At 37.9% G+C, this 22,292-nt stretch overlaps 1 protein-coding gene across 1 annotated transcript in view; it reads right to left on the bottom strand.

Annotated features, from left to right (window-relative positions):
• LOC103576034 (phenoloxidase-activating factor 2) overlaps positions 1-22,292 on the bottom strand; it is a 329,955-nt gene that overhangs the window by 216,711 nt on the left and 90,952 nt on the right. Inside the window, exon 3 of the mRNA XM_053742063.1 lies at positions 1,840-2,148. Within this exon, the coding sequence (XP_053598038.1) occupies positions 1,840-2,148 (309 nt within the window). The remainder of the gene's footprint in view (positions 1-1,839; positions 2,149-22,292) is intronic.

The raw sequence follows: 22,292 nt of genomic DNA on the forward strand, positions 1-22,292 counted from the left end.
ATTAGGTGAGACAGCAAGTAAAGTGAGAGTGGGAAGGGAGAGTTGGAGAAGTTCTGGACGGAGAGGGGAGTCAGGCAGGGATGCCTGCTGAGTTCCCTTCTGTTTGTGCTGTTTTTATCAGATATGGATGAGTTAGAAAAGGGAACATGGGGAGGAGTAGAGCTGGGAGGTGGGAAAAAGGTGTATAGTTTAGCACATGTGGATGATGTGGTATTGATGGCAAAGGAGGAGATCGTGATGATGTACGTTAGAAATGAAAAGAGTGAAAGCAGGAAAAGGAGTAGAGGGATGGTGTTCAAAAACCGCGTCATTCAGCTCGCTAATCATGACGGCAGCACCTCTCGACTCACTGAACTCACTAACGTCATGCTGCCAATAAAAAAATTCCTCTGACGCATGCGCTCAGCTACTCTGCGCATGCTTACTTGTAAAGAATTACATTATTGGTCATCTCGTCACGCCACTTTCTTACTAACATTCTCATTGGCTAAAATTTAATGACTTGCGCAGTTGCTATCTCGAGGAGGAAGAAGAGACGCTAATTATCATTATTATTATTCATTAAGACAACGCTAGTTCACTAATACGGACGCCATTAATTTTCTTTCGTAATCTTTGAATATTTTGCTCATCTCTGTAATACAAAAAGTTTAATAGATGTTCTCAGTCTGCTCAAAAATAAAGTTTCCATAATTAATAATTATTACAACACTCGCTGCACAGTGGCTGCAGTATGCTGTTCATTAAAAGCTGGTGTTCGCCTATCTCTCCTTAATTGTAGCCATCGTTCCAGTCCTGTTCCCTCTCGCACCCTTAACTCTTCGTTAAATTGTTTTATTGAAATCTTTCAATGAACAGTACGCATTAGTATTTTATAATTAATTGATAACTAATGTGAATATCGGCCTATAGGCCTGATAAACAAAGTTGACAATTAATTAATTAATGAATCGCCTCGTTCCACGTGAAGCGGACATAGTCTCATATATTTACCTGAATTATTCAATGTGTCCTGCCGCTGTGATCGTCTAAACACCTTTGCTAATTCGACGTTCAGCAGTCCCTTATATCATGTTCCACTTTGGTTCACTTCCCCGGAAACCTATTCCCACTTTTCTTAACTTAGGGAAATAATGAACGTTCAGGTCTCAGTGATCCATACTACACCCGGTGACTAGTCGCATCACTAACACACAACTTACGAGTTCATCGACCGATTATCGACAGTAGATTAATGCTAAATTTAAATATTTAATTTCTCCCGATTTATTAATTTACCCTGTTACATTAATCAACCGTTATTTTGTGTTAAATTTGAGTTAACACAAGAAATGTGTTGTATAGATTACTCATGAATTTATTAAAACAAAAAACTTGTTAACCTTAGACAACACACTCAACTTTAGTTAAATTTACGCTTAATGGTGTCAAATAATTGACACAGAATATTAAACCATTGAATTTGTATACACAAGAACACAAATTTTTCAACCTCGTAAATGAAAAAATTCCAAATATTATTTCAAAAAACAATTTTCTTTCTTTAATAATTTTTCATTGTGAACTAAAATGATAGATTCTTAATCTAAAACTTGGGTCGAAAAAAAAACTTTTTTAATCGACGTAATCAAAATTAAGAGAAAGTTTACTTCAATCGAGTTATATTTCATTTTCCTAAATATTCTCTTGACTCAAGGTAAATCTTTTTGAACCAAGATAACTTTTCTTTTAGTGTAACAATTCAGCGGGAAGTTGAAAAGGTTAGATTCAATAGCTGCTACTAAAAACCTTGGTTGTAAGAAAATGAAACTAGAAAAAGAAAAACTTGAATTGCCCTACCCATTCACACAATGAGCAGCAGTCAAAATCGCTCGACTGTGTATCAAAGATCCTCCACATTGGTAAACATTTAAATTTTGTCCATTTTGATATACTCCTTCTCCTCGTAAAATTGCCACCATCCATGGAAACTCGCCAAATTGTGCCTCATTGTCAATTTGACCTGTTATTCTGAATCCTACCCCATCGGGATGACGATTTCCACATCCTCGCCGTACTATTGGCTTTGGAGTTACTCGATTATTGGGTTCTAGAATGTTTGGAAGTTTACAGCAGATATCGAGATAATTTTCACAAACGCCTCTTATTCTAAAAACAAAAAAAAATCAATTAATTCGTAGAAAAATATTAAAAACTTTGAATGATAAAAATTTATTAGGGATGTGCGAACCTTCGGAATGTTCGAGTTATTCAATACGAATTGATTCGATTCGAGTTTCAAATCAAATATTTCGAACTATTCGAATAGTTCGGATTATCATCTTTTGCTCTTAAACTAATCGATTTCGATAAAAACATTGTCTTGTTCGAGTTATTGAAATTAATTGGAGTCTTTTTTTCATAACTCATAACTAATACAATGAAAATTTGACTGAAAACCCATTTTTGTGAAGAAAAACGTCAATTGGCTATACCCGGAATGAAAAGGCACCACTAAACACAATGACGTAAATTTGACGTCAGAGTGACCTTATACGCTATGCCATCATGTACATAAGATATGAGTCAGGTTTGACTCATTATTTCACACTTTTTTATGTAAAATTATGATGTAAAACCAATGACGTAAACATGACGTAAATGTGATGTTTGTGTGAAATTCTATGACGTCAATATGACATATAGGTGATGTCAAAATTATCAATCTGGAAAAAATATTTTTGAAAAAATAAAAAAAAAAAACACAAAAATTGAAACATCGAATTTTTTATTTGATCATTACCACGCGAACCCATTTCAAATTTAGAAAAAAGCTTTAATAACACAAGATAATGAAAAAATCCTAGGTGTCTGCTGGACTCGAACACGGCTTCTCTTGGCTAGTAGTCCTGAACGTTGCTCTCTGGTCCACATCATGAAAGTTGGAGCTCAGTGCTCAACTGATGTATTTATAGTTCAATGCCGGAAAAGACGGAGTTCATAAATTTTTGTGATGTTTGTTCACAAAATTTTAACAAACTCCATGTAACGGGATAAATTCGAATTTACCGTGTTTAAGTAAGTCCATAATACAATCTAATATGTGTACTGTCGGTCATGTGACATTACCACCTAGGGTATTCTGGGTACGTAGCGACTAGTCGTCCGGAAGTGGAAATTTCAATTGCTTGACCGTCGACCCCACTTAGAATTAAGTAGGAGACGAAAGACAACCAAAGTCAAGAGGTGCACGAGCAATTAAAAACGGGGACTGGAACGAGAATCAGGCATTAGTGACCGGAGCGACCAGACCGAACGGACCTGGTCAAGGCGAGAGGAAAAGTTCAATAGCTGAGGAGACGCTACGACAAGACTCCATTATAACCACCGATATTTAGACGCTGCGAGTTTATATTTGGTAAAATTATTAAGTTGAGAGCTTGTGTTTTACTGTGGAATCGAGCGATAAATTATTCAAATCTTTGATCAGATACCAGGCGGTTAGCCGGTATCTCTTCTGGATATTACTGATTTCGTTTGATTAAGCAGGTTGAAGGAGAAAACGGGTAGAGGAGAGTTTAGAGATAAAAGGAGAGGAGAGACAAAGGACAATTAGTGGAACGAGACGAAAAATTATAAATACCAGACCAGACCAGGACGAGACCAAGACAAACACAACGACGAGAAAGAACCAGAAAGTTAATTTGTTGTAAAGGTATTTATTTAAAAATTTTCCAGGCAGAAAGCCGAACAATTTTAATTAATACATCGTCATATGTCTGGTAGCGTCGCGTCAATTCGTTCGTAATGTTATGTCCGCCGCTTAAATTTAAATTAATTATCCGGGATTTTCTCCCTTTGGTAGCGATAGAAAAATTTAGACAAGCAATTTGGAGGTTGCGGACAACAATAAAGAATACGAGGAAGAGGTATCTTCCTATAATTTATTATTTATGGTGGATCTTTTGAAAAGTAAGAACCCAAACGTATCTGAAGAGACTGGTAATCTTGTGTTGAACCCGTTATCTTATGAAAGAAAAGAATGTGAATCTTTCACCTACTTTTCGATGTTTCTTTCTTTCTAGTCACGGCAGGTAAGATCCCTCCAGAACGTTGGAGCTCACTCAGCTTCCTCCTGTAGGATTGGGTTGGATGGGCGCGGCTGGGGTAGTAGGATGTAAACTTATGTGCTACTCTCGAATGAAACTCGAAAGGCTGAACTTATGATTTTTGACTTTTTATTACTGATTTAGTTACAATTCACTTGTACACTGAATCCTTTACACAAATTTTAAACAATTGATATTTTTAGAATATTTATTATTCACGGATATTTATATAAGATTTTTATTTTATGTTTAATGCGTCCTTTTTACACACCCGAAAAGTGATTTTATGTGCAAAATAACTCAGCCCGAGATGGAATCGGAAATTCACGTGATTTGCGTCACTATTTCAATCGGACCGGAAGTTTTTATCAATCTTTGAGGATTTTCAATAGATAAAAGGGTCGATTATTGCTTCTTCAACGCCTAAGCGGATTCCTGCAATAATTGACTGCAAAAAGGTGTTAAGTTTAGGATGCCTTATTGATTATTCAACGTTGAAGCGGATTCCTGCAATATGGTTTAAATAGAACATATTAAAGATCCTCTTATTGACCTTTTAACGCCTGGGGCGGAAACCTGCAATAAGAGTGCACGAAAGTTCGACGTTCAAATATTCGCGGACCGTAAGTTACATGAACCGACTAGCCATGAGCTATGGCTGCTCAGGCTTTTTATAAGCTTTGATTAAGCGATTAATGGGGAATTTTTAATTATTGTCATTGGTGGAAGGTGACGACAGTTTATTATGTGTTCGTTCGTCTTATTGCACTAATCCTTTCACTATTTTTTGTCGCATAAAAAGGTGGAAAAAGCTGACGCTGCGTTTTCGCGCGCTTTTGAAAAAAAGAGCTCTGTAATAATTATTTTTAAATAATCATTAGAATAAAAAAAATTACTTAGACATAACAATCCCCCGAAAAGTAAGTGGGTTGCAAAACTTTCTTGCTTTTCTAAACATATGTCCCCTCTTTTGCAAAAGCTTGCAATAACGCTTACAATTCTAAAGTGTCTTACAACTAGGAGATTATATAATTATATAAAATATAGAAGATTATTTTTTTTTGGTTATCTGATCTTTCTAAGTATATATATATATATATATATATATATATATATATATATATATATATATGTATGTATATATATGTATATATTTAAAGCAAATATTTATGATATGATTTTATATATCATTATATTATTTTAGATAGTTTTCCTCTAAAATCTATTATTTTCTATCACCAAAATAATAAATATTTTTAAATATAAGGAGTAGGCAAGATATTCACCAAAAATTAGGATTATAAGAATATTATGTGATTTATCTCTCTACATGCATATGATACATATACATTCGCATATGTTTATGGATGACCTTGAGACTATGAAAGGTAGCTAAATAAGCTGGAGAGAATAATTCATTCGCGCTGTGCGAATCCGTATTTAACTGACATCTAACGCTATTTAATTGCGAGTAGATTTGCCGCATCTGCATGAAGAATTCGATCTCCGGCTATCGTCTTATCTCGAGACGCATTCCGCTGACGTTCAGCGCGATTTGTGGGTAAGAATACTCAGTGCGAAAGTAGCATCGAGCCCGACAACTTGCAAGGTATGTATATATAAAAAAAAAAAAAAAAAAGAAAGACGTACGTCACCCGCCACCATTATAGAGGGTTTTCGACATGGTTTCAGCTGGTGAAGCACCAATTCAGTGTTGATGTAAGTACTGTTTACTTCCGTTTACTGAATTTCATTAAATTTCACAAAAAAAATCGGTCTGTCAGTTGACCCTGCGGGCCAGCCCCAAAACTTCCTGCCTATTTCGAGCTCCTTGAGCTCAGAAAATTGTTGTAGATACATTTTCTATTTGAGCTCGAAAATACTTTTCCATGCCTTTGTTTTCGAAAGAAAACGTTTTTTACGATTTTTTTTCAAACGATATCTCTCGAACGAATAAACCGATTAAGACGTTCAAGGCGAAAATCGACATGTTTTATTGAGTTCTATAACTGATCAGATTTTTGAATTGATTCATCAAATCGTTTTTGAAATACTTTTAAAATACTAAAAAAAAAAATTTGGAATTAATCGGGTCAGTCATTTCGAAAATATTTGGAAAAAACCATTATCCACTATTTCTTTCTCCCGCGATATCTCTCGCACAAATCAACCGATTAAAATGTCTTAGGCGGCAATCGGCGCGTTTTATTAAATTCTAGAGCTGATTAAAATTTGAAATCGATCGCGTCCGTCGTTTCAAAAATATTTAGAAAAAACCATTTTTCACCATTTCTTTCTCCCGCGATAACTCTTGAACGAATAATCCGATTTTGATGTTTGAGGTGGCAATCGACGCGTTTTATTGAGTACTAGAGCTGATTAGATTTTGAAGTTGATCGTATCATTCGTTTCTGAGAAATCAATAAAAAACTAAAAAAAAATTTTTTTTTTTTTCGTAATTCGCAAATATTTTCGAGTCTATTAGATCAAATGATCTGAAATTTTCAGGAAAGTTGACGGCCAACAAGCTCTTTCGATTGCCACCTCAACCATCCAAATCGATTTATTAGTTAAAAAGTTACAAAGAGTTTACATACACACACACACACACACACACACACACACACACACACACACACACACACACACACACACACACACACATACATACACACACTCGGACATCATTCTAGAAATAGTCAGAATAGCTTCCTAGGATCTCAAAACGTCGACATCTGATGAAAACTTGATTTTCAAAAATCGGGGTGAAAACAATAACTTCCCGAAATTTTTGAAAATCGTCGATTTTCTTAGCGGGAAGTTAAACAAATTCTAATTATAAATATTTTTCCTCTTTTTCAGACGTTACTGGAAATCGGGATCCTAGTAGATGTTCTTACGAGGCCGAACAATCCGCTGCTGGGGATGAGGCTGCTCCTCGACGTCAAAGAGATCGTGGGGGTTCTCCCTCCTGAGCTCGAGGTGGTGGAGCACTACTTCCGGGCCTCCTGGCCCTCTGCGCTTCCTCGGGTTCAATTGGAGACGCCGAATATCGAGGAGATTCGGGTCCTGCCTACCAGCCCAATAGAAATGGCTGAGGACCGGATGAGGGAGGGAGACAATCTACGAATTTATTTGAAGGGTTTTTTTTCTTTTTTTTTTTGATATGACTTTTGTTAATCCCTTTTTTTTTTTTTTTATTCTAGAGCTGACCTGCCGAGGGCCCCTGAGGAGGATTAATCATCTTCAGCAGCGGTTTCATCTCAAAATTTTTTTTTTTTCATATATATTCTTTTTTTTTTTTTGAAAAGGAAATTTTAGTATTGTATTCTAAGAAATATGTTTATGTACATTCCTTTTGGAGATTTAAAATAAACATCTCCCTTTTTTTTTATTCAATGGGGTTCTTTTTTTCTATCCTTTATAAAATATTTTCTTCAATGGTTAGTTTAGTTTTTGGAATTTAATTTTAATTATAATTTTAAGGTAATTTTTAGTCTTTCCTTCTTTTTCTTTTTGATTTTTAACTTAATTTTAGGACTTAGAATTATTTTTAACTTAAGTATAGGTTTTTAGTACGGCCATCTATGAGTGGGAGTGAGCGCGTGATATAAGAAATTGAGAGTGAGAGTGAACAAATGCTCAGCATATGGAAGGGTTGTTAATCTGTCTTTTCTTTGCCCGCATTCGCCGCTCCCACGGTAGCATAGCATCAATGAGATGTTAATTATCGACCGTCGTATTGATCTCTTCTTCATAGATCTTAACCGGCAAGTGCCGCCATCTTACGGTAGCCAAGGGAACCATTCTCTCAAACAGCTTATTTTGTTGACGACATAGATTATACGATTTTTACATGAATAATCTTCATATTGGATGGATTTTAACAATAATAAAAAATGAAATTATACTAAAACAGGGAATAATTGTCATGTATGAATGTGGAATGCATGGAGGGGGATTTTTACAGGTTTTTGGGATTGTAATATAGGCGAAAAATTTCCTTTTTATGCTTCCTGGCAATATCTTGAATTTAAGAATTATTACAAATTCGTGTTCAGCTTAGTATAAATTATAGTTGATTTGTCATATTATATGAATTATTCCGCTGATTTAGCAAGGTCATGTTTAATTTTATTTAATTTATTCTTTTTGAAGAAAAAGATAATATTTGAATATAGTATTTGGTTGAGTTGTTCTTGTAGCTAGTGGACGTTCGTTGCAATAAGGAGTAAGTTGGCTAATTTTTATTAAAACCCATTTTCAATTTTAAAAATACGGAATTTGGTAGTATCTGGTTCAGTTCACGATCTGAAATTCGGTAATTCCAGGATTTGTTGCTGAAAATGTGTTTTAATCGCCCACCTGTCGAGATTGTCGATCCAGAATTGGATCCTTTACCGATCCCACTCGAGGAGATTCTCATCGAAGTACGAGCCCGCTGGTAATTGGATTCGGACCCAATTTTTTTGTTCGTGACCAACCAGTGTCGGATTGATTGGATCCATTCTGTAGCACCACCGTCACCCCCGCTGGATGCCGATGTTCGTGTTCTTACCCTATTAGAGGTAGACGGATTTGTCTTTTTTTCTTTATTTTGGAAATTGATTTAACTATAACGAGAGAAGGTAGTTTTCCTCTATATTTTGTTAACTTATGGGTTTCAGTATATGGTGGTCAATTTGCACTTGCATTTTACTGATAATGCCGAGGTTCGTGACAGTTATTTATTGGAAGTTTTGAGAAATTTCCGTGACGTTCGAGAAAACAGGAATAATTTGCGATTATTAAACTCAAGTTTAGAAGGTTCCTCTATCGCCTAGCTATTCAAAAGGCGTCAATAATTGTAAATTTTTGGGGAATAAAATTTTTTTGGATGGATTTCCAAAAAGTTGCAATTTTATTTTGTTATTTCTCAAGAGTTTTCTCATTATTTTTTTTTCTTTTTTTTTTTTTTTTTTACTTTTACTTTTTTTACTGTTATAACTCTCCCACGGCTAGCGCGTCTTATTACTGCTGACTAGCCATTTATGCTCAAAGTCAGTCATTCAGTCATCTGGTTTGAAGCTAGCATAATGAGCGTGTCTTTTGGTCAGAAGTACGACCTTGGGGATCCTATTTATTATTTTGTAAGAATCTATGCCGAATTCGCTTATATTCGAAGGATTTTTGCAATCTGGGATCCCAAAATTCATATTTGTGAGTGTTATTACTCGTGTGGCTTACGCAACAATTTGTTACACGTAAGCGTTTAAGTGTTAAGTCAAGGTCAATTGTGTTTATAACGTTATGATTCTATTCGTTTGTCCAGTATTATTTAAGCTGTGGTTCTCTGCCCTACTGTCCTGACCGATTAAAGCGTGAGCTTTCCCTGGCCTGAAGTACACATCTTTAGAGGGAAAAGGACGAGGATTTAGATGATTGGATGGAAGATTGGATACCGATCTCTTGGCTCTTTCAGGAGGATGGGAAAGATGAGCCACAGGGGAAAAAATTCGAGGAATTGAACTAAAATGGTGCAACTTGGTCATCACCAACGTTTGCTGGGTGAATCAGGAGATATCTTTTCTATTTATTGCTTCCTTTTTTTTCTATAGGAGGTGAAATAGGAGTAGTAAGGAAGTTTTCCTGGAGCTAAATTTTTTTTAGAAAGGCGAATTTTAATGGAGAATGGTGTTTCCTCAGGAGTCATGTCAACGTCTGTAAGAAGCGGCTGTTAATAATATTCGGAGTTGCGCATGCGCTGTAAGAGGTGAGCACTTGTCTCTCAGATTTTTAAAAATAATTTCTTTAGTTTTAACAGGAATTACCAATTCTCCTGTTTTCTCAAATATCCAGGTGACTTAAAAATTTGTTATGATTTGAATGAATTTTGAATTTAGATATATAATTATTCTCTACTTAATCTTATAAATTTAAATTTTAAACATTTCCTTAATTAGAATATAGTAATATAATTTTATTTTTAAAATGTTATGCCGGTAAAATAGGAATCCTCTTTCAAGGCGACGTAAAGTGTCGGTAAATGTATAAGAATTTTGTGAAGTCACCAAATGGCCCGAAAATTATTTTGGGTTTGGATTTAAAGTAATTTAAAAGAGGATTTCTATTTTTCCGTGAAATTTTGATTTGACTTATACATTATTCTTATCTTGTTTAGGATGATTAGATCGGAGCGTTGAAATCTGAGAGGCGAAGGCCTCTCGTGGTACGAGTTGGAGTTGCTGATTTACTTGCAGAGAAGATGACACGACTTGAAAGAGCTGGTGGAGTTTCCTGGAGCTCGATGACTTCTGGTTGGTCCTTGATTTGGACAGACCTCAATTTGGAGTCTGAGGTACGTCTGGTTTCTTTTAGTATTTTGGGATTTACCTTACCTGGCTGCTTGTTTTTCTTGCAGGTGAAGCAGCGCTTCTTGTTTGAGCATACGCAACATTTATAGAATATTGGAACGACGAGGATGACACACAGGATAGCTAGGATGGACATGTTTCCCACCGTCATCGTTCGATGGATATCGTCTTCTTGATGGTGTAACGATATTTCGGACATTCAATTTTCTGTTTCTTCCAATCCTGCTCCCCAGGGTTGAAATTTGTCTACTGTTTTTAACGGATCGACGTTTTTCTTGAAGAGAAATCCAGATATTCTGGGTTCAGCTGTTGAATTCTTTGATAGCGTTTCCAAGGTTAAGTTTAACCTTGGCAAGGTGATGTTCAGCTGAGTGATCTCTTCATCTATGCTTTTGATTATATATTTTTCGCTTCTTATTTCGCATCTACCGTGAACATGGGCCATTCCTGTTCCGTTGATGTGATATTCTTTCTCAACTGGATTTAAGCACGTGAAGGTTAGCTTTTTTTTCCTTACAAGTCGAATACGCCCAAGAATTTGGTTGATTGAGCTTGATCCAAGCGGTTTTACACTTTGGGATGATGCGGACATTGCAAGTTCTTGAGATATCTTCAGTTGACTTCAAAAGCAGCTTCATTTCGCAGTCTACTTCTTCTTGGACTTCCGTAGACTGGAATGGTATGTCGGGACGACAAGACAAATCGTCCCCGATAGATTTGCATTTGTTGATATATTCAGAATTTGCGAAGTAGAATCTCCTCAAGTCTGGGCCAGTAACTAGGAACCTTTTCGATGGTAGTATCGTCAGTGTTTGAATTTTTGCATTCAGATTTTCTGGCTTTGGCAGTGGTCTCATTTCGTATGATAATAACGGAATTTTATGGAACAGGGGTGAGTTTACTATGATAAGTAGATGACCTTTCGCCCTTGCTACCTTTACTGTAGACACAGCTGACAAGGTTGAGATATCCATTCGGTTAATTGGTTGAGGTGGATTCAGAGCCGGATGCTTCCTCGTGATGTCGACGGTTGCTCGGTAGAGTTGACTTGGTGATATAGCTTGTGGGGAGAGTCGGCTGGCCTTGGCTTCCTCTATGATGGTTTCAGCTTCCTTCAGGACTCGAAGATGGTGACTGGCAATCTCTTTGCGTTCATTCCCCAGCATCATGACTTTCATCAAATATGCGAGTTTACCCAAGGAATTATTGGTGGAATTCATAAAGTTCGTGGTAGCGTCTGCGAGATTATTCAGATTGGACTGCATTTGCGCCTCGCTTTGGAGAATAGTATTGATTTCACTCTTGACGAGGTGAGTGGCGTTCTGTACTAGGTGCACCATTTCTACATTGTCTTGATATAATTGTTTGATCTTATTAGTGATATGTTCTTTGTCTTCATAGCCCATGGTTCCAAACAGTTCTCGGACAATTGTGCTGACAGACCCGAACCATGGAGCTCGTTGATTGCGGTCAAATGGCGGAGTTTTCAATGTTGTTTTTTCAAGGAGCTGGTTCAAGCGACTTTTAGCTTGATTTATCGAGGTTTGTATTTCGGTTATCAGGTCCATCTTCAGGTAGTACATGCAAGACCCAGAGCCGATAATTTTGGTACAGCTTAGCATGGTTGAGTGGAGATGGTCCCACTCAAAGGGATACATATCGACCAATCCTCGGACGTTAATGGAAGGAATGATGCACCAGTTTTCTTCTACCAGGTGAATCTTTTTAAACGGGTCATACAATAGACCTGGGCTGTCTGCCAGTGGCTGGATGGTCAGATCGTCATTGGATTGACCCCCTTCGCTGATGATGACCAGGAATATCAATAATTATCTCATGATGGTAGAGATTTAAGGATCTGAAACAGAGAACTTTATAAAGGTTTAGCCTTATGGTCGAAAGCAGGTTAAGCTTTATTAGGGTTTACCAATTTGCGGTTCCCGTCGTCGTTCAGGTATATCAGACTCCCAAATTCATTAATTTCGACGATCTCATAGGGCCCGGTATAATAAACATCGAGTTTATTTTTCCGTGGTTCCTTTAGAACTTAAATAAAGTCGCCTGCCTTGAAGGTTTTGGCGTGTATGTGTCGATCGTAACGAATTTTGGAATCTTGTTTTGCCCTGTTGAGACAATCAGCAGCGATTTCTCTGACTTCTGACACTCTACTCATAAGATCGGCGAGGTAGTCGATAAATTTCGATTCTGGAATAATCGGGGAATTGGGTTGGTAACCGAGCTCTTCGACCGAACATCAGATCAAATGGAGTGAATTTAGTTGAAGTATGCACATTGGTATTGTAACTCAACTCCGCGAGACTCACATATTGATCCCAATCCGGATATTCATCCGAGATAACTCTCAAGAAATCTATCAGTGGTTGATGGCTCCTTTCTAGAGAACCATTCGATTGGGGGTAATAACCCAAAGTCGTTAATCTTTGGATTTTTAGGGCTTTCGCAAGTTGTTGTATTATTTTAGAGGTAAATGAAGTACCTTTATCTGAGAGGATAACTCTCGGACAACCATAATAGCATATATAACGATCTACAAGGGCTTCTGCCACTATTGTCGATCGAATATCAGATATCGGGATTGCTGTTACGGCTTTCGAAAAATTATCTTGAATAAGTTTTCACGACACCTTTGTGGCCCGCAATATGGCTGCACTGGTTTTCTTCAATGATTTTATCGCGTAACTCTTCGGTAGGAACTTCTATATTTCCTTCGCAAAGTGTTACCTCGATAGGACAGTCGCCCAATTCTCGTATAAGATAAGGCTTAATGTTTATATCATCGAATTCATCCCCCTGTTTCGCCATGCGGAATGTATAGATTTCGTGTTTGAACATGGACACTCTTAAATTTCGTAATCCTTCAATTAAATTATTTAAATCGATTTTTTCGAAATGATTTTTCTTGACAAAGACCGAGAAGATAAAGCACTGACCCAATTTTGTGATTAATACATCACCCATTTTTGGTTTGGCTGTCTTCAGGTCTTCCTGATCGATCAAACTAAGATCTCTTAACAATCATGAAACTGGTTTCACCAACTCACAATCCAGAGAAAGGAAATGTACCATGTGGTCTCATAAGTAATTCCATCTCGACTGTCCTTCAATTTGATTCCATTTTTAGGTAGTTTCCGAGGTCTATCAGAGTCGGAGCTTGAGGAAGACAAAACTTCCGGTGGTGAATAGCGTTTATCACTCAGATCCTCCGCTATATCTGAGGAAGGAGAATCAAATACGTACCACGGAGCTTGATTCGGAAGTTTATGAGGTAAATCAACATTCATCTTCGGTTCATCCCCCACTTGTTCGTCAACAACTTCCGGTGGAGTCGGGTGGAGAGGGTCAGATTCATTTACCTGAGCATTTCCGTTGTCTTGTTCTCGATGTACTTCAACTTGAATCACTGTGGTTCCATCAGATTAGCTGGCATCTGATTGGTCTGATTGAGAAGATCACTCCGCTATGATTATTCGATCATTTGCAGAATTTCGATTTGGTGGACTGGGCTGCCGATTCTCGTTCAGCAAGGTCTTTTCTTGTCTTAGATTTTTACTTGTGGATGTCACTTTGCGTTTGGGCGTTTCCACGTGTGCCATACTGGATGTGGCTGCAGGAGCATCTTCGACGTTCAGAGTTTAGCAGGTAGAAGGCCTCGCGATGACTGGAGATGCATTGTCATCAGAACTTCCGGTGTCCTTCCAATAAAAGCTCTTTGTATGATCGTCGTAGTCAAGTTTCTTGCAATTTGCCTGCGCAGCTTTCAGCACCGTGTTCTTCCACATAGGAGTCGAAGGACTTCTACCTGCGGTGAGATATTTCTGTCGAATCTCATTAGCTCGCGGTGCCTGTGAAGTTGCAGGGGTTATTTCCACTTGGAATTCCGGTTCAGAGTGGCTGACTTCACTTGAATCTTCAGTTTCTTCTATACCTTGATTTTCACGAAGGAATTCTTCTTCTCCTTCTTCGTCGGACTCATCCGAGTCTTCAGATTCGTCGTGTTCATCTAATAAGTAGCCGCGTTCAACATATTTTCTGACTTCCTTGGCTACTTGAGGGCTGACTACAGGCAGTGGATTGTAATAATCTTCTGGATGAACAGTACGATCCACTTCTTCATCTGAAACGTTAATTGCTTGTTTTTCTAGGGATTTATTAAAGCGTTCAAATGATCTTCTGAAATCTTCGCGCATTTGCTGTCGATTTATCGCTTCAGCAGTATTTTCATCCCCCTGATCGCTGGAACTTTTCTCCGATTCATTGAGCAGATATTCTCCATTCATGAGCCGGACTGCTTTTTCTTCCTCCCCATCTGTTTCTTCTAATTCTCGTCCGGGCTCTGGCCCAATCTTCACTTCCGGGTTCCCTGGAGCCTGAGGTGATGAGGATGGCCCTGGTTGATTTACTTCAAAAACGTCATCTTCGATACTTTCTAAGACGTCAGGTTCGGTCGTACTTATTTCACAATAGTTTACCTTTTTCCGGTTTTGTGTCAGCTCCGGAGCCCGTCTCATTCGTAATCAGGATGCAATTGTGTCACGAGGTTGTGAAGCGCTGTTAACTCGAGGTTTGTTTTTACTTCCAGGTTTTCTTCCTCGTTTTACAGCTGCTATGGCTTCTTCTTCAGGACAAGAAGTTTTCTTGAGTTTGAAGCCATTTCCTCTGGAGATCTACCTTCAGGGTTGTAGGACAACCCTTTGGCATATTGTTCTGAGATTTTATGTCGAACGATAACCGAAAATTTGTATTCACTTAACTTAGATCTCCATTTAATTTGTCGTTCGGTGATAGTTTGGCTGCCTTCAACCAAGATATACAAGGGCTGCTTGTATACAAGGTGAAAGGCTTACCATAAAGGTAAGGCCGAAATTGTTGCACCGCGTACAAAACTGCCAAACACTCTTTTTCATTGTGTGTGTATCTTGTCTCAGTCTCTTGCAAGACTCTAGACGTACAGGAAACAATTTTCTCAACATTTTCATCGGGGTTTCCAGGCGTACGATCTTCGTTCTCCAGTTCCTGGCTCAAGATGCCTGAAATACCGACATCGGAGGAACTGGTTGCCAATATGAAAGGTCGATTGAAGTTTGGATAGGCAAGGAATGAGTTTTCGCGTAACGCGTTCTTAATATCCTCGAAAGCCTATTGTGAATCAACCGACCAGACAAACAGTTTAGTTTCCCTGATAAGGTCAGTGATCGGTTTTGCTCTTTCAGCGAAGTTTTCAATGAATCGTCGGTAGCAGTTTGCCAATCCCATAAATTTTTGCGCTTCTGTATGATTTCGGGGGTGCGAAGCGTTTTTAAGGGATGAAATTTTCTTCGGGTCGGGTTTCACACCATCTTCAGTGATAATGTGACCCAAATATTCTACCTCGGGGCAGAGTAATTTGCATTTTTCGGGCTGAAGAGAGCCCAGCCTCTCGAAGGCGGTTGAAGAGTCTTTGAACCCGTACCTCATGTTCTTCAAGCGAAGATGCATAACTTACGAAGCCGTCGAGATAGATGAATGGTTCTGTACCTTTTAAACCACTCAACGTGGAATCCATCATACGTTGAAAAATTGCTGGATCACACTCAAGCCCAAAAGGCATACAGCAATATTCCCAATGACCGTCAGGGTTGGAAAACGCCGTTTTTTCAGCGTCTTTGGTGTCCATTGGTACTTGGTGAAACCCAATGGCAAGGTCAAATACACTGAAGTACTTGGCCCCACCGAGTTGGTCTAAAATATCGATTATGAGTGGGAGGGGGTAAGTATCCCCAATCTTATTCAGATTTCGAAAATCGATAACGATTCTCCACTTTTTGTTTCCTTGAGCGTCAGATTTCTTAGGGACAATCCATAAAGGCGAATTATACGGAGATTTTGATTTTCGAATAATTCCTTGTTTAAGTAGGTTATCCACTTGTTTCTTAATTTCGTCGCGGTGTTCTTGAAGAAACCGATATTGCTTGATTCAGACCGGTTTGTCACTCGTGGTATCGATTTTGCAGGTGAACTTTTTAGAACGTCTCAGGCGATCACTAGGGAGGTGAAATATATCATGATTTTCCTGAACAAGTCGGAAAATTTGCTTCTTTTCGGTGCGACTGAGATGATTGGAAGGAATTTTATCAAAGATTGCTTGAATACGATCTCACTTAGAGAGTGAGTGTATTCTAGGTGGAGTTTCCACTATGTCAGAAAATTCATCGGATGGATCAAGATGATCAAATTCAAATTCTTCAAGCACTTGAGGTCCAATTTCGATTTCTGCTGGATCTGATGTGGTATTGATGACCATACACATCGCTTGATCGTCATCAACTGAGACAACGGCTTCGCCCATTAACAGTCCCTCTTTAAAAGAAATCTTACGGAGGTAGCCTTGTTTGATCTCAGGATTTACAACAGGTATCGACACGGACATCCGCATACGGGGTGGGATTACGTATGAACGGGATGGTTTTATTCCGAGACTGAAAGGTAAAGGTCGGGAAAGTCGAGATGATAAATTCAGAGATTGATGATGATATGAAATCTCCGCTTGTTCATTTTTCAGGAAGTTGTTGCCCAAAATTCTGACACCATGGAAGGGTAAATTCCCATCACAAACATGGAATCGGATTTTTGAACCCAAAACCAATTGTTTTCATGGACTGTCCGTTTAAACCACGGAGTAGCATCGTATAACCACGATCCACTCTAATTTCGGGTTTAAGGGCGGAAGAATGGAGATGTGATCCAGACTCGTGGACCCTTACCGATGACTAGTATAAGGGTTTCGGACGTTGAAGGATTCTGAACTCCTTCCCCGTATGAGTTTTCTGATGAGGATTCGTAGGTCGGCGAGACTCTCGGGGCATACTCGCAGTCGCCTCGGTCTGTCGATCGCCCGTTGAGTTTAAATGTTCGTCGTTGTCTTTTGAAGAGACAGATTTACTTGCCTCGCGATGAGGGCAGAAGGGACAGTTACAGCAAGGAGCCTCTAGTTTCAGATGTTCAAGTTTTTCTGTGTCAATGTCTGCAGAGTCGAAGGTCACAACCTTTTTCTTCGTTGAAGAAGGTTCTTCTGTTCGTGAACGTGATAAACTTTTCTTTAACATTCATGTCGTCGAGTCGTCGTTGTAGGTCCGTCCACGTCCCCCTTTACTTGAGATGTAAGTGTACGTTCGGTAGTCAGCTGACGCTGAGCTATCGTCAGAGTCCACACTGTCTTCGCTGTCTGTAGTGTATTTGCTCGGTCTGTAATGCTTTTTAGAGTAAGAGAACGTTCGTCCTCTGGTTTATCGATGGTTTTCGTAATCGTCATAATCTTTGCGAGGTCCCTGATAGTCGTCCTTCGAGTAACGTCTGTTATAGTCTCGGTCGTAGCCTCTGTCTCTCTGAAACTGATGATGATAGTCATTAGATTCGCATTTCCGCCTTGGTCGTATGCATTTGCGAATTCGGTCATCTTTTACTGCCTTATAAAGATCTTCGAGCGTCTTTGGATCTTTTAGACTCACAAGACATTTTGGAAGGTCAGGCAAAGCGGAATAAAGAGTATCGAATGCAACCTTCTCTTGTTGCGACATGATGGCTTCCCGATTCTCCTCTGGTAATGCGGCTTCCAGGCCTCTGATCATTTTGCACAAGCTGAAAAAGAAATCTTCGATAGTTTCGCCCTCTCTCGGGCTGGCTGAAACTAGACGTTTGTGCCAAACAAGAGCTGGATCGCCGTCTTGATACCTTTCTCCCAGTATCTCGAGAAGTTCTACGATACTGTGAATCGGAGTGTATTCAATTTGATTTCTAGCACGACCGGAAAATCTTTTCACGATTTTTGCAACGAACATGTCCTGATGTTCCGGGATGATGCATGGTAACCAACTCCGTACGATTGCTTCAAATTCCTTGAAATCTTGTTCGCAATTTGGACCTTCTCCGTTGAATTTAGGGAGCTCCCGATAGAGCTCCTTGGCCATGTCATAGTGAGAAGGTGGAGTGTTTGCATCGTGCAAAGTGTCATCTAGCCGGATAACAGGTCATTTCTCGTTATTGACCATTTCGCCCCTTAGACCACCTACTGGAGGAGGCGTTAAATTTCTTCACCTCCTGTTTTTATTGGTACGAGTAATGGTGATGACACACCCTAAGGTAAAGCGTGAGACAAGGATGTCAAATGTCTTTGAACTCTAAGCAAAATTGGTGACTTGGTTAGAAAGAGAAAGAAACAATTAATAAAAAAATTTTTTTTTCTAACAGCTCAAAGCTGTACAGTGAGATCGATGTGCGACTTATTGCTGACTTTACGATTTGGTCGCGAAGTCGCAGATGGTGAACTTAGGCGTTTCGCAACTCGAATTGAGGGGCGAAAAATTCTGAATTTACAATACGTGGAATTGCTACCTGTTAAGGTGTGGCAAGTCCACAAAAGCAGGGTGTGGCACTCTCAAGAAAATAATACGAAACTCGAAATTCTAAGATGTGAAAATTTCGAGAAGAGAAAAATAACCACAAAAATCTACCTTTTCTCAAAAATGGTAGAAGAATTATATCTGTGGCTCAACAAGAAGGATTTTTACTTCCGAAAATCCCACCACTGCCACCAGTGTTCTTTATGTTATGTCTGCCGCTTAAATTTAAATCAATTATCCGGGATTTCTCGCTTTGGTAGCGATAGAAAAATTTAAACGAGCGATTTGGAGGTTGCGGACAATATTAAAGAATACGAGGAAGAGGTATCTTCCTATAATTTATTATTTATGGTGGATCTTTTGAAAAGTAAGAACCCAAACGTCTCCGAAGAGACTGGTGATCTTGTGTTGAACCCGTTATCTTATCAAAGAATAGAATGCAAATCTTTCACCTACCTTTTGATGTTTCTTTCTATCTAGTCACGGCAGGTTAGATCCCTCCAGAACGTTGGAGCTCACTCAGCTTCCTCCTGTAGGATTGGGTTGGATGGGCGCGGCTGGGGTAGTAGGATGTAAACTTATGTGCTACTCTTGAATGAAACTCGAAAGGCTGAACTTATGATTTTTGACTTTTTATTACTGATTTAGTTACAATTCACTTGTACACTGAATCCTTTACACAAATTTTAAACAATTGATATTTTTAGAATATTTATTATTCACGGATATTTATACAAGATTTTTATTTTATGTTTAATGCGTCCTTTTTACACACCCGAAAAGTGATTTTATGTGCAAAATAACTCAGCCCGAGATGGAATCGGAAATTTACGTGATTTGCGTCACTATTTCAATCGGACCGGAAGTTTTTATCAATCTTTGAGGATTTTCAATAGATAAAAGGGTCGATTATTGCTTCTTCAACGCCTAAGCGGATTCCTGCAATAATTGACTGCAAAAAGGTGTTAAGTTTAGGATGCCTTATTGATTATTCAACGTTGAAGCGGATTCCTGCAATATGGTTTAAATTGAACATATAAAAGATCCTCTTATTGACCTTTCAACGCCTGGGGCGGAAACCTGCAATAAGAGTGCACGAAAGTTCGACGTTCGAATATTCGCGGACTGTAAGTTATATGAACCGACTAGCCATGAGCTATGGGTGCTCAGGCTTTTTATAAGCTTTGATTAAGCGATTAATGGGGAATTTTTAATTATTGTCATTGGTGGAAGGTGACGACAGTTTATTTATTGTTCGTTCGACTTATTGCAGTTATCCTTTCACTATTCTTTGTCGCATAAAAAGGTGAAAAAAGCTGACGCTGCGTTTTCGCGCGCTTTTGAAAAAAAGAGCTCTATAATAATTATTTTTAAATAATTATTAGAATAAAAAAAAATTATTTGGACATAACAGTAATAATTTAACCCAGAAGTAAAATCTATAAAATAATTAATTAACTAACTCCAGGTAGGTAGCCGGAGCGATTACATAGTCAAATATTACCAGGCAGGTAGCCAGGAATATTCTAAAAGCTTCCAGGTGATGACTGATTTTGATTATTTTTCCGGGGTTTTTACATGAAAAGGCTTGAATGAAAAGTGGGGCCGAAGACCTTTTGCATGATACAGAAGATGAGTTAAAGACAAAGAGGACAATAATACAGAAGGGTTTGATTTCTTGTGGACAGCTGAGAATGACATTTTTATTACGGGAGTTCTTGGGATTTTGTAGTAAACAGGATGTAAATAGAAAAATAAGTCCGTGGTGGACTGCTTAAAAATAAAGTATAAAATATATGATGACATTTATGGTCGATACATTACATACTCTAGGAAAATATAATTTTAAAAATAATACAAAATTAAGATGGAAAATCTTTAGTGATAGGAGAAGGAACAGAGAGGTTTCGTGGGGGACCATGTAATTTTTGGGAGACTGCATTTCTATGATGACATTTATTACCAATATTTTAGGTGATTCTGAGAAATGTAATTAAAATTTAAAATAGAAGAGCTTTCTATGGTGGAAAAGGGAAAAGTAAGAATCTGCGGGAAACCGTGAGATTCTGTAAAAACAATGTTTCTCCAAAATATACATAGTGACATTTACTACCGATATTTTAGACACTTCTGAGAAATGCAATTAAAAATAAAAAAAAAAAAATAAAATAATATTAGACAAACATTTCTACATTCGAAAAGAAATAGTAAGGATCCGCGAAAGACGTGGGGCCCGTTGGTAACAGATGGTTAAAATAGAAAAGTCGTAAAAATTTGAGTCGAACTAGAACAAGCAAATGTTTTGACAAATTTATTGAGGCCTTTGCGATGACTTTTATGATGACGAGGGACTCGCAGCCGCGGAAGACTCAGAGAAATCTTTTCGTGGGACATCTGGAAGACATTGAGTCGGTGGATTCTTCATAAGGGATCAGCCGTGGTGGTGCAGCTGTGCATAGAGAAGGAAAGACGTACTATTTTTTAGTTGCTTGTTCTTATCTACGTCTCTCCCTCTTGTAACTTGACCGATTTTTATAAAATTATACTATTGGAGTTTTGTAAAATAATATAAAATTTTATGAAATTTCATACGAATTTATGAAATCTAAAAAAATTTTATTAGAAACCATGAGATAACTTTCATCAAATTTTATACAAGTTCTCAAAATTTTTGAAAAAGTAGTTAAAATTTAAAAAAAATTTATAAATTTTTGCATAATTGTTATGATGATCCCGAGGAAATGTAAGTATGAAATTTTGTGAATTATTTAGAAATTTTATAGTTTTATGAAATTTTATCAGAAACCAGAGATCATTTTGTCACGATATTTAAATATCGCGGCAGTCTCACATCAGGTCGGTGAGCAACAGATGGCAGCACACGCTGCTCACGCGTCTCTCCACTCATTAATTTTATGATTATTTTGTTTATATGTAAAATTTCATTTTAATTATTACACTACTTGTACTCAATTAATTTATTAGTTGAAAACTGCGATAAATTCAGCAAAAATTACTGATCATGTTGATCTTACAAGCATTAGGTGTACAAAAAAGTTCTACCCGTTTTTCAAAGATGGAGTTATCTAACAGCTATTTATAGGTTAGCTATGAATACGTATATGTACATGCACAGCTGTTTGTACTCTTTAAATTCATCAAACTTTTAATATATTAATCTTCGATATATATATTTTTTTATTAAGTTAAAAATGGAAGTAAGTAATGAGCATATCCGCCATTGTCTTTTATATGAATTTCATCAAGGAAAAAGTGCTGCTGAAGCACAAAGAATAATCTGTGCAACTTATGGTGACAGTGTTATTGATGACAGTACTTGTGGAAGATGGTTTCGGAAATTCACAAACGGAGATTTTAATTTAAATGATAAACCACGCTCTGGAAGACCTTCAACAATCAGTGACGAGAAATTGGAAGAATTACTGAATCAAGAT

Source organism: Microplitis demolitor, chromosome 9, assembly GCF_026212275.2.
Source record: "Microplitis demolitor isolate Queensland-Clemson2020A chromosome 9, iyMicDemo2.1a, whole genome shotgun sequence".
NCBI lineage: Eukaryota > Metazoa > Arthropoda > Insecta > Hymenoptera > Braconidae > Microplitis > Microplitis demolitor.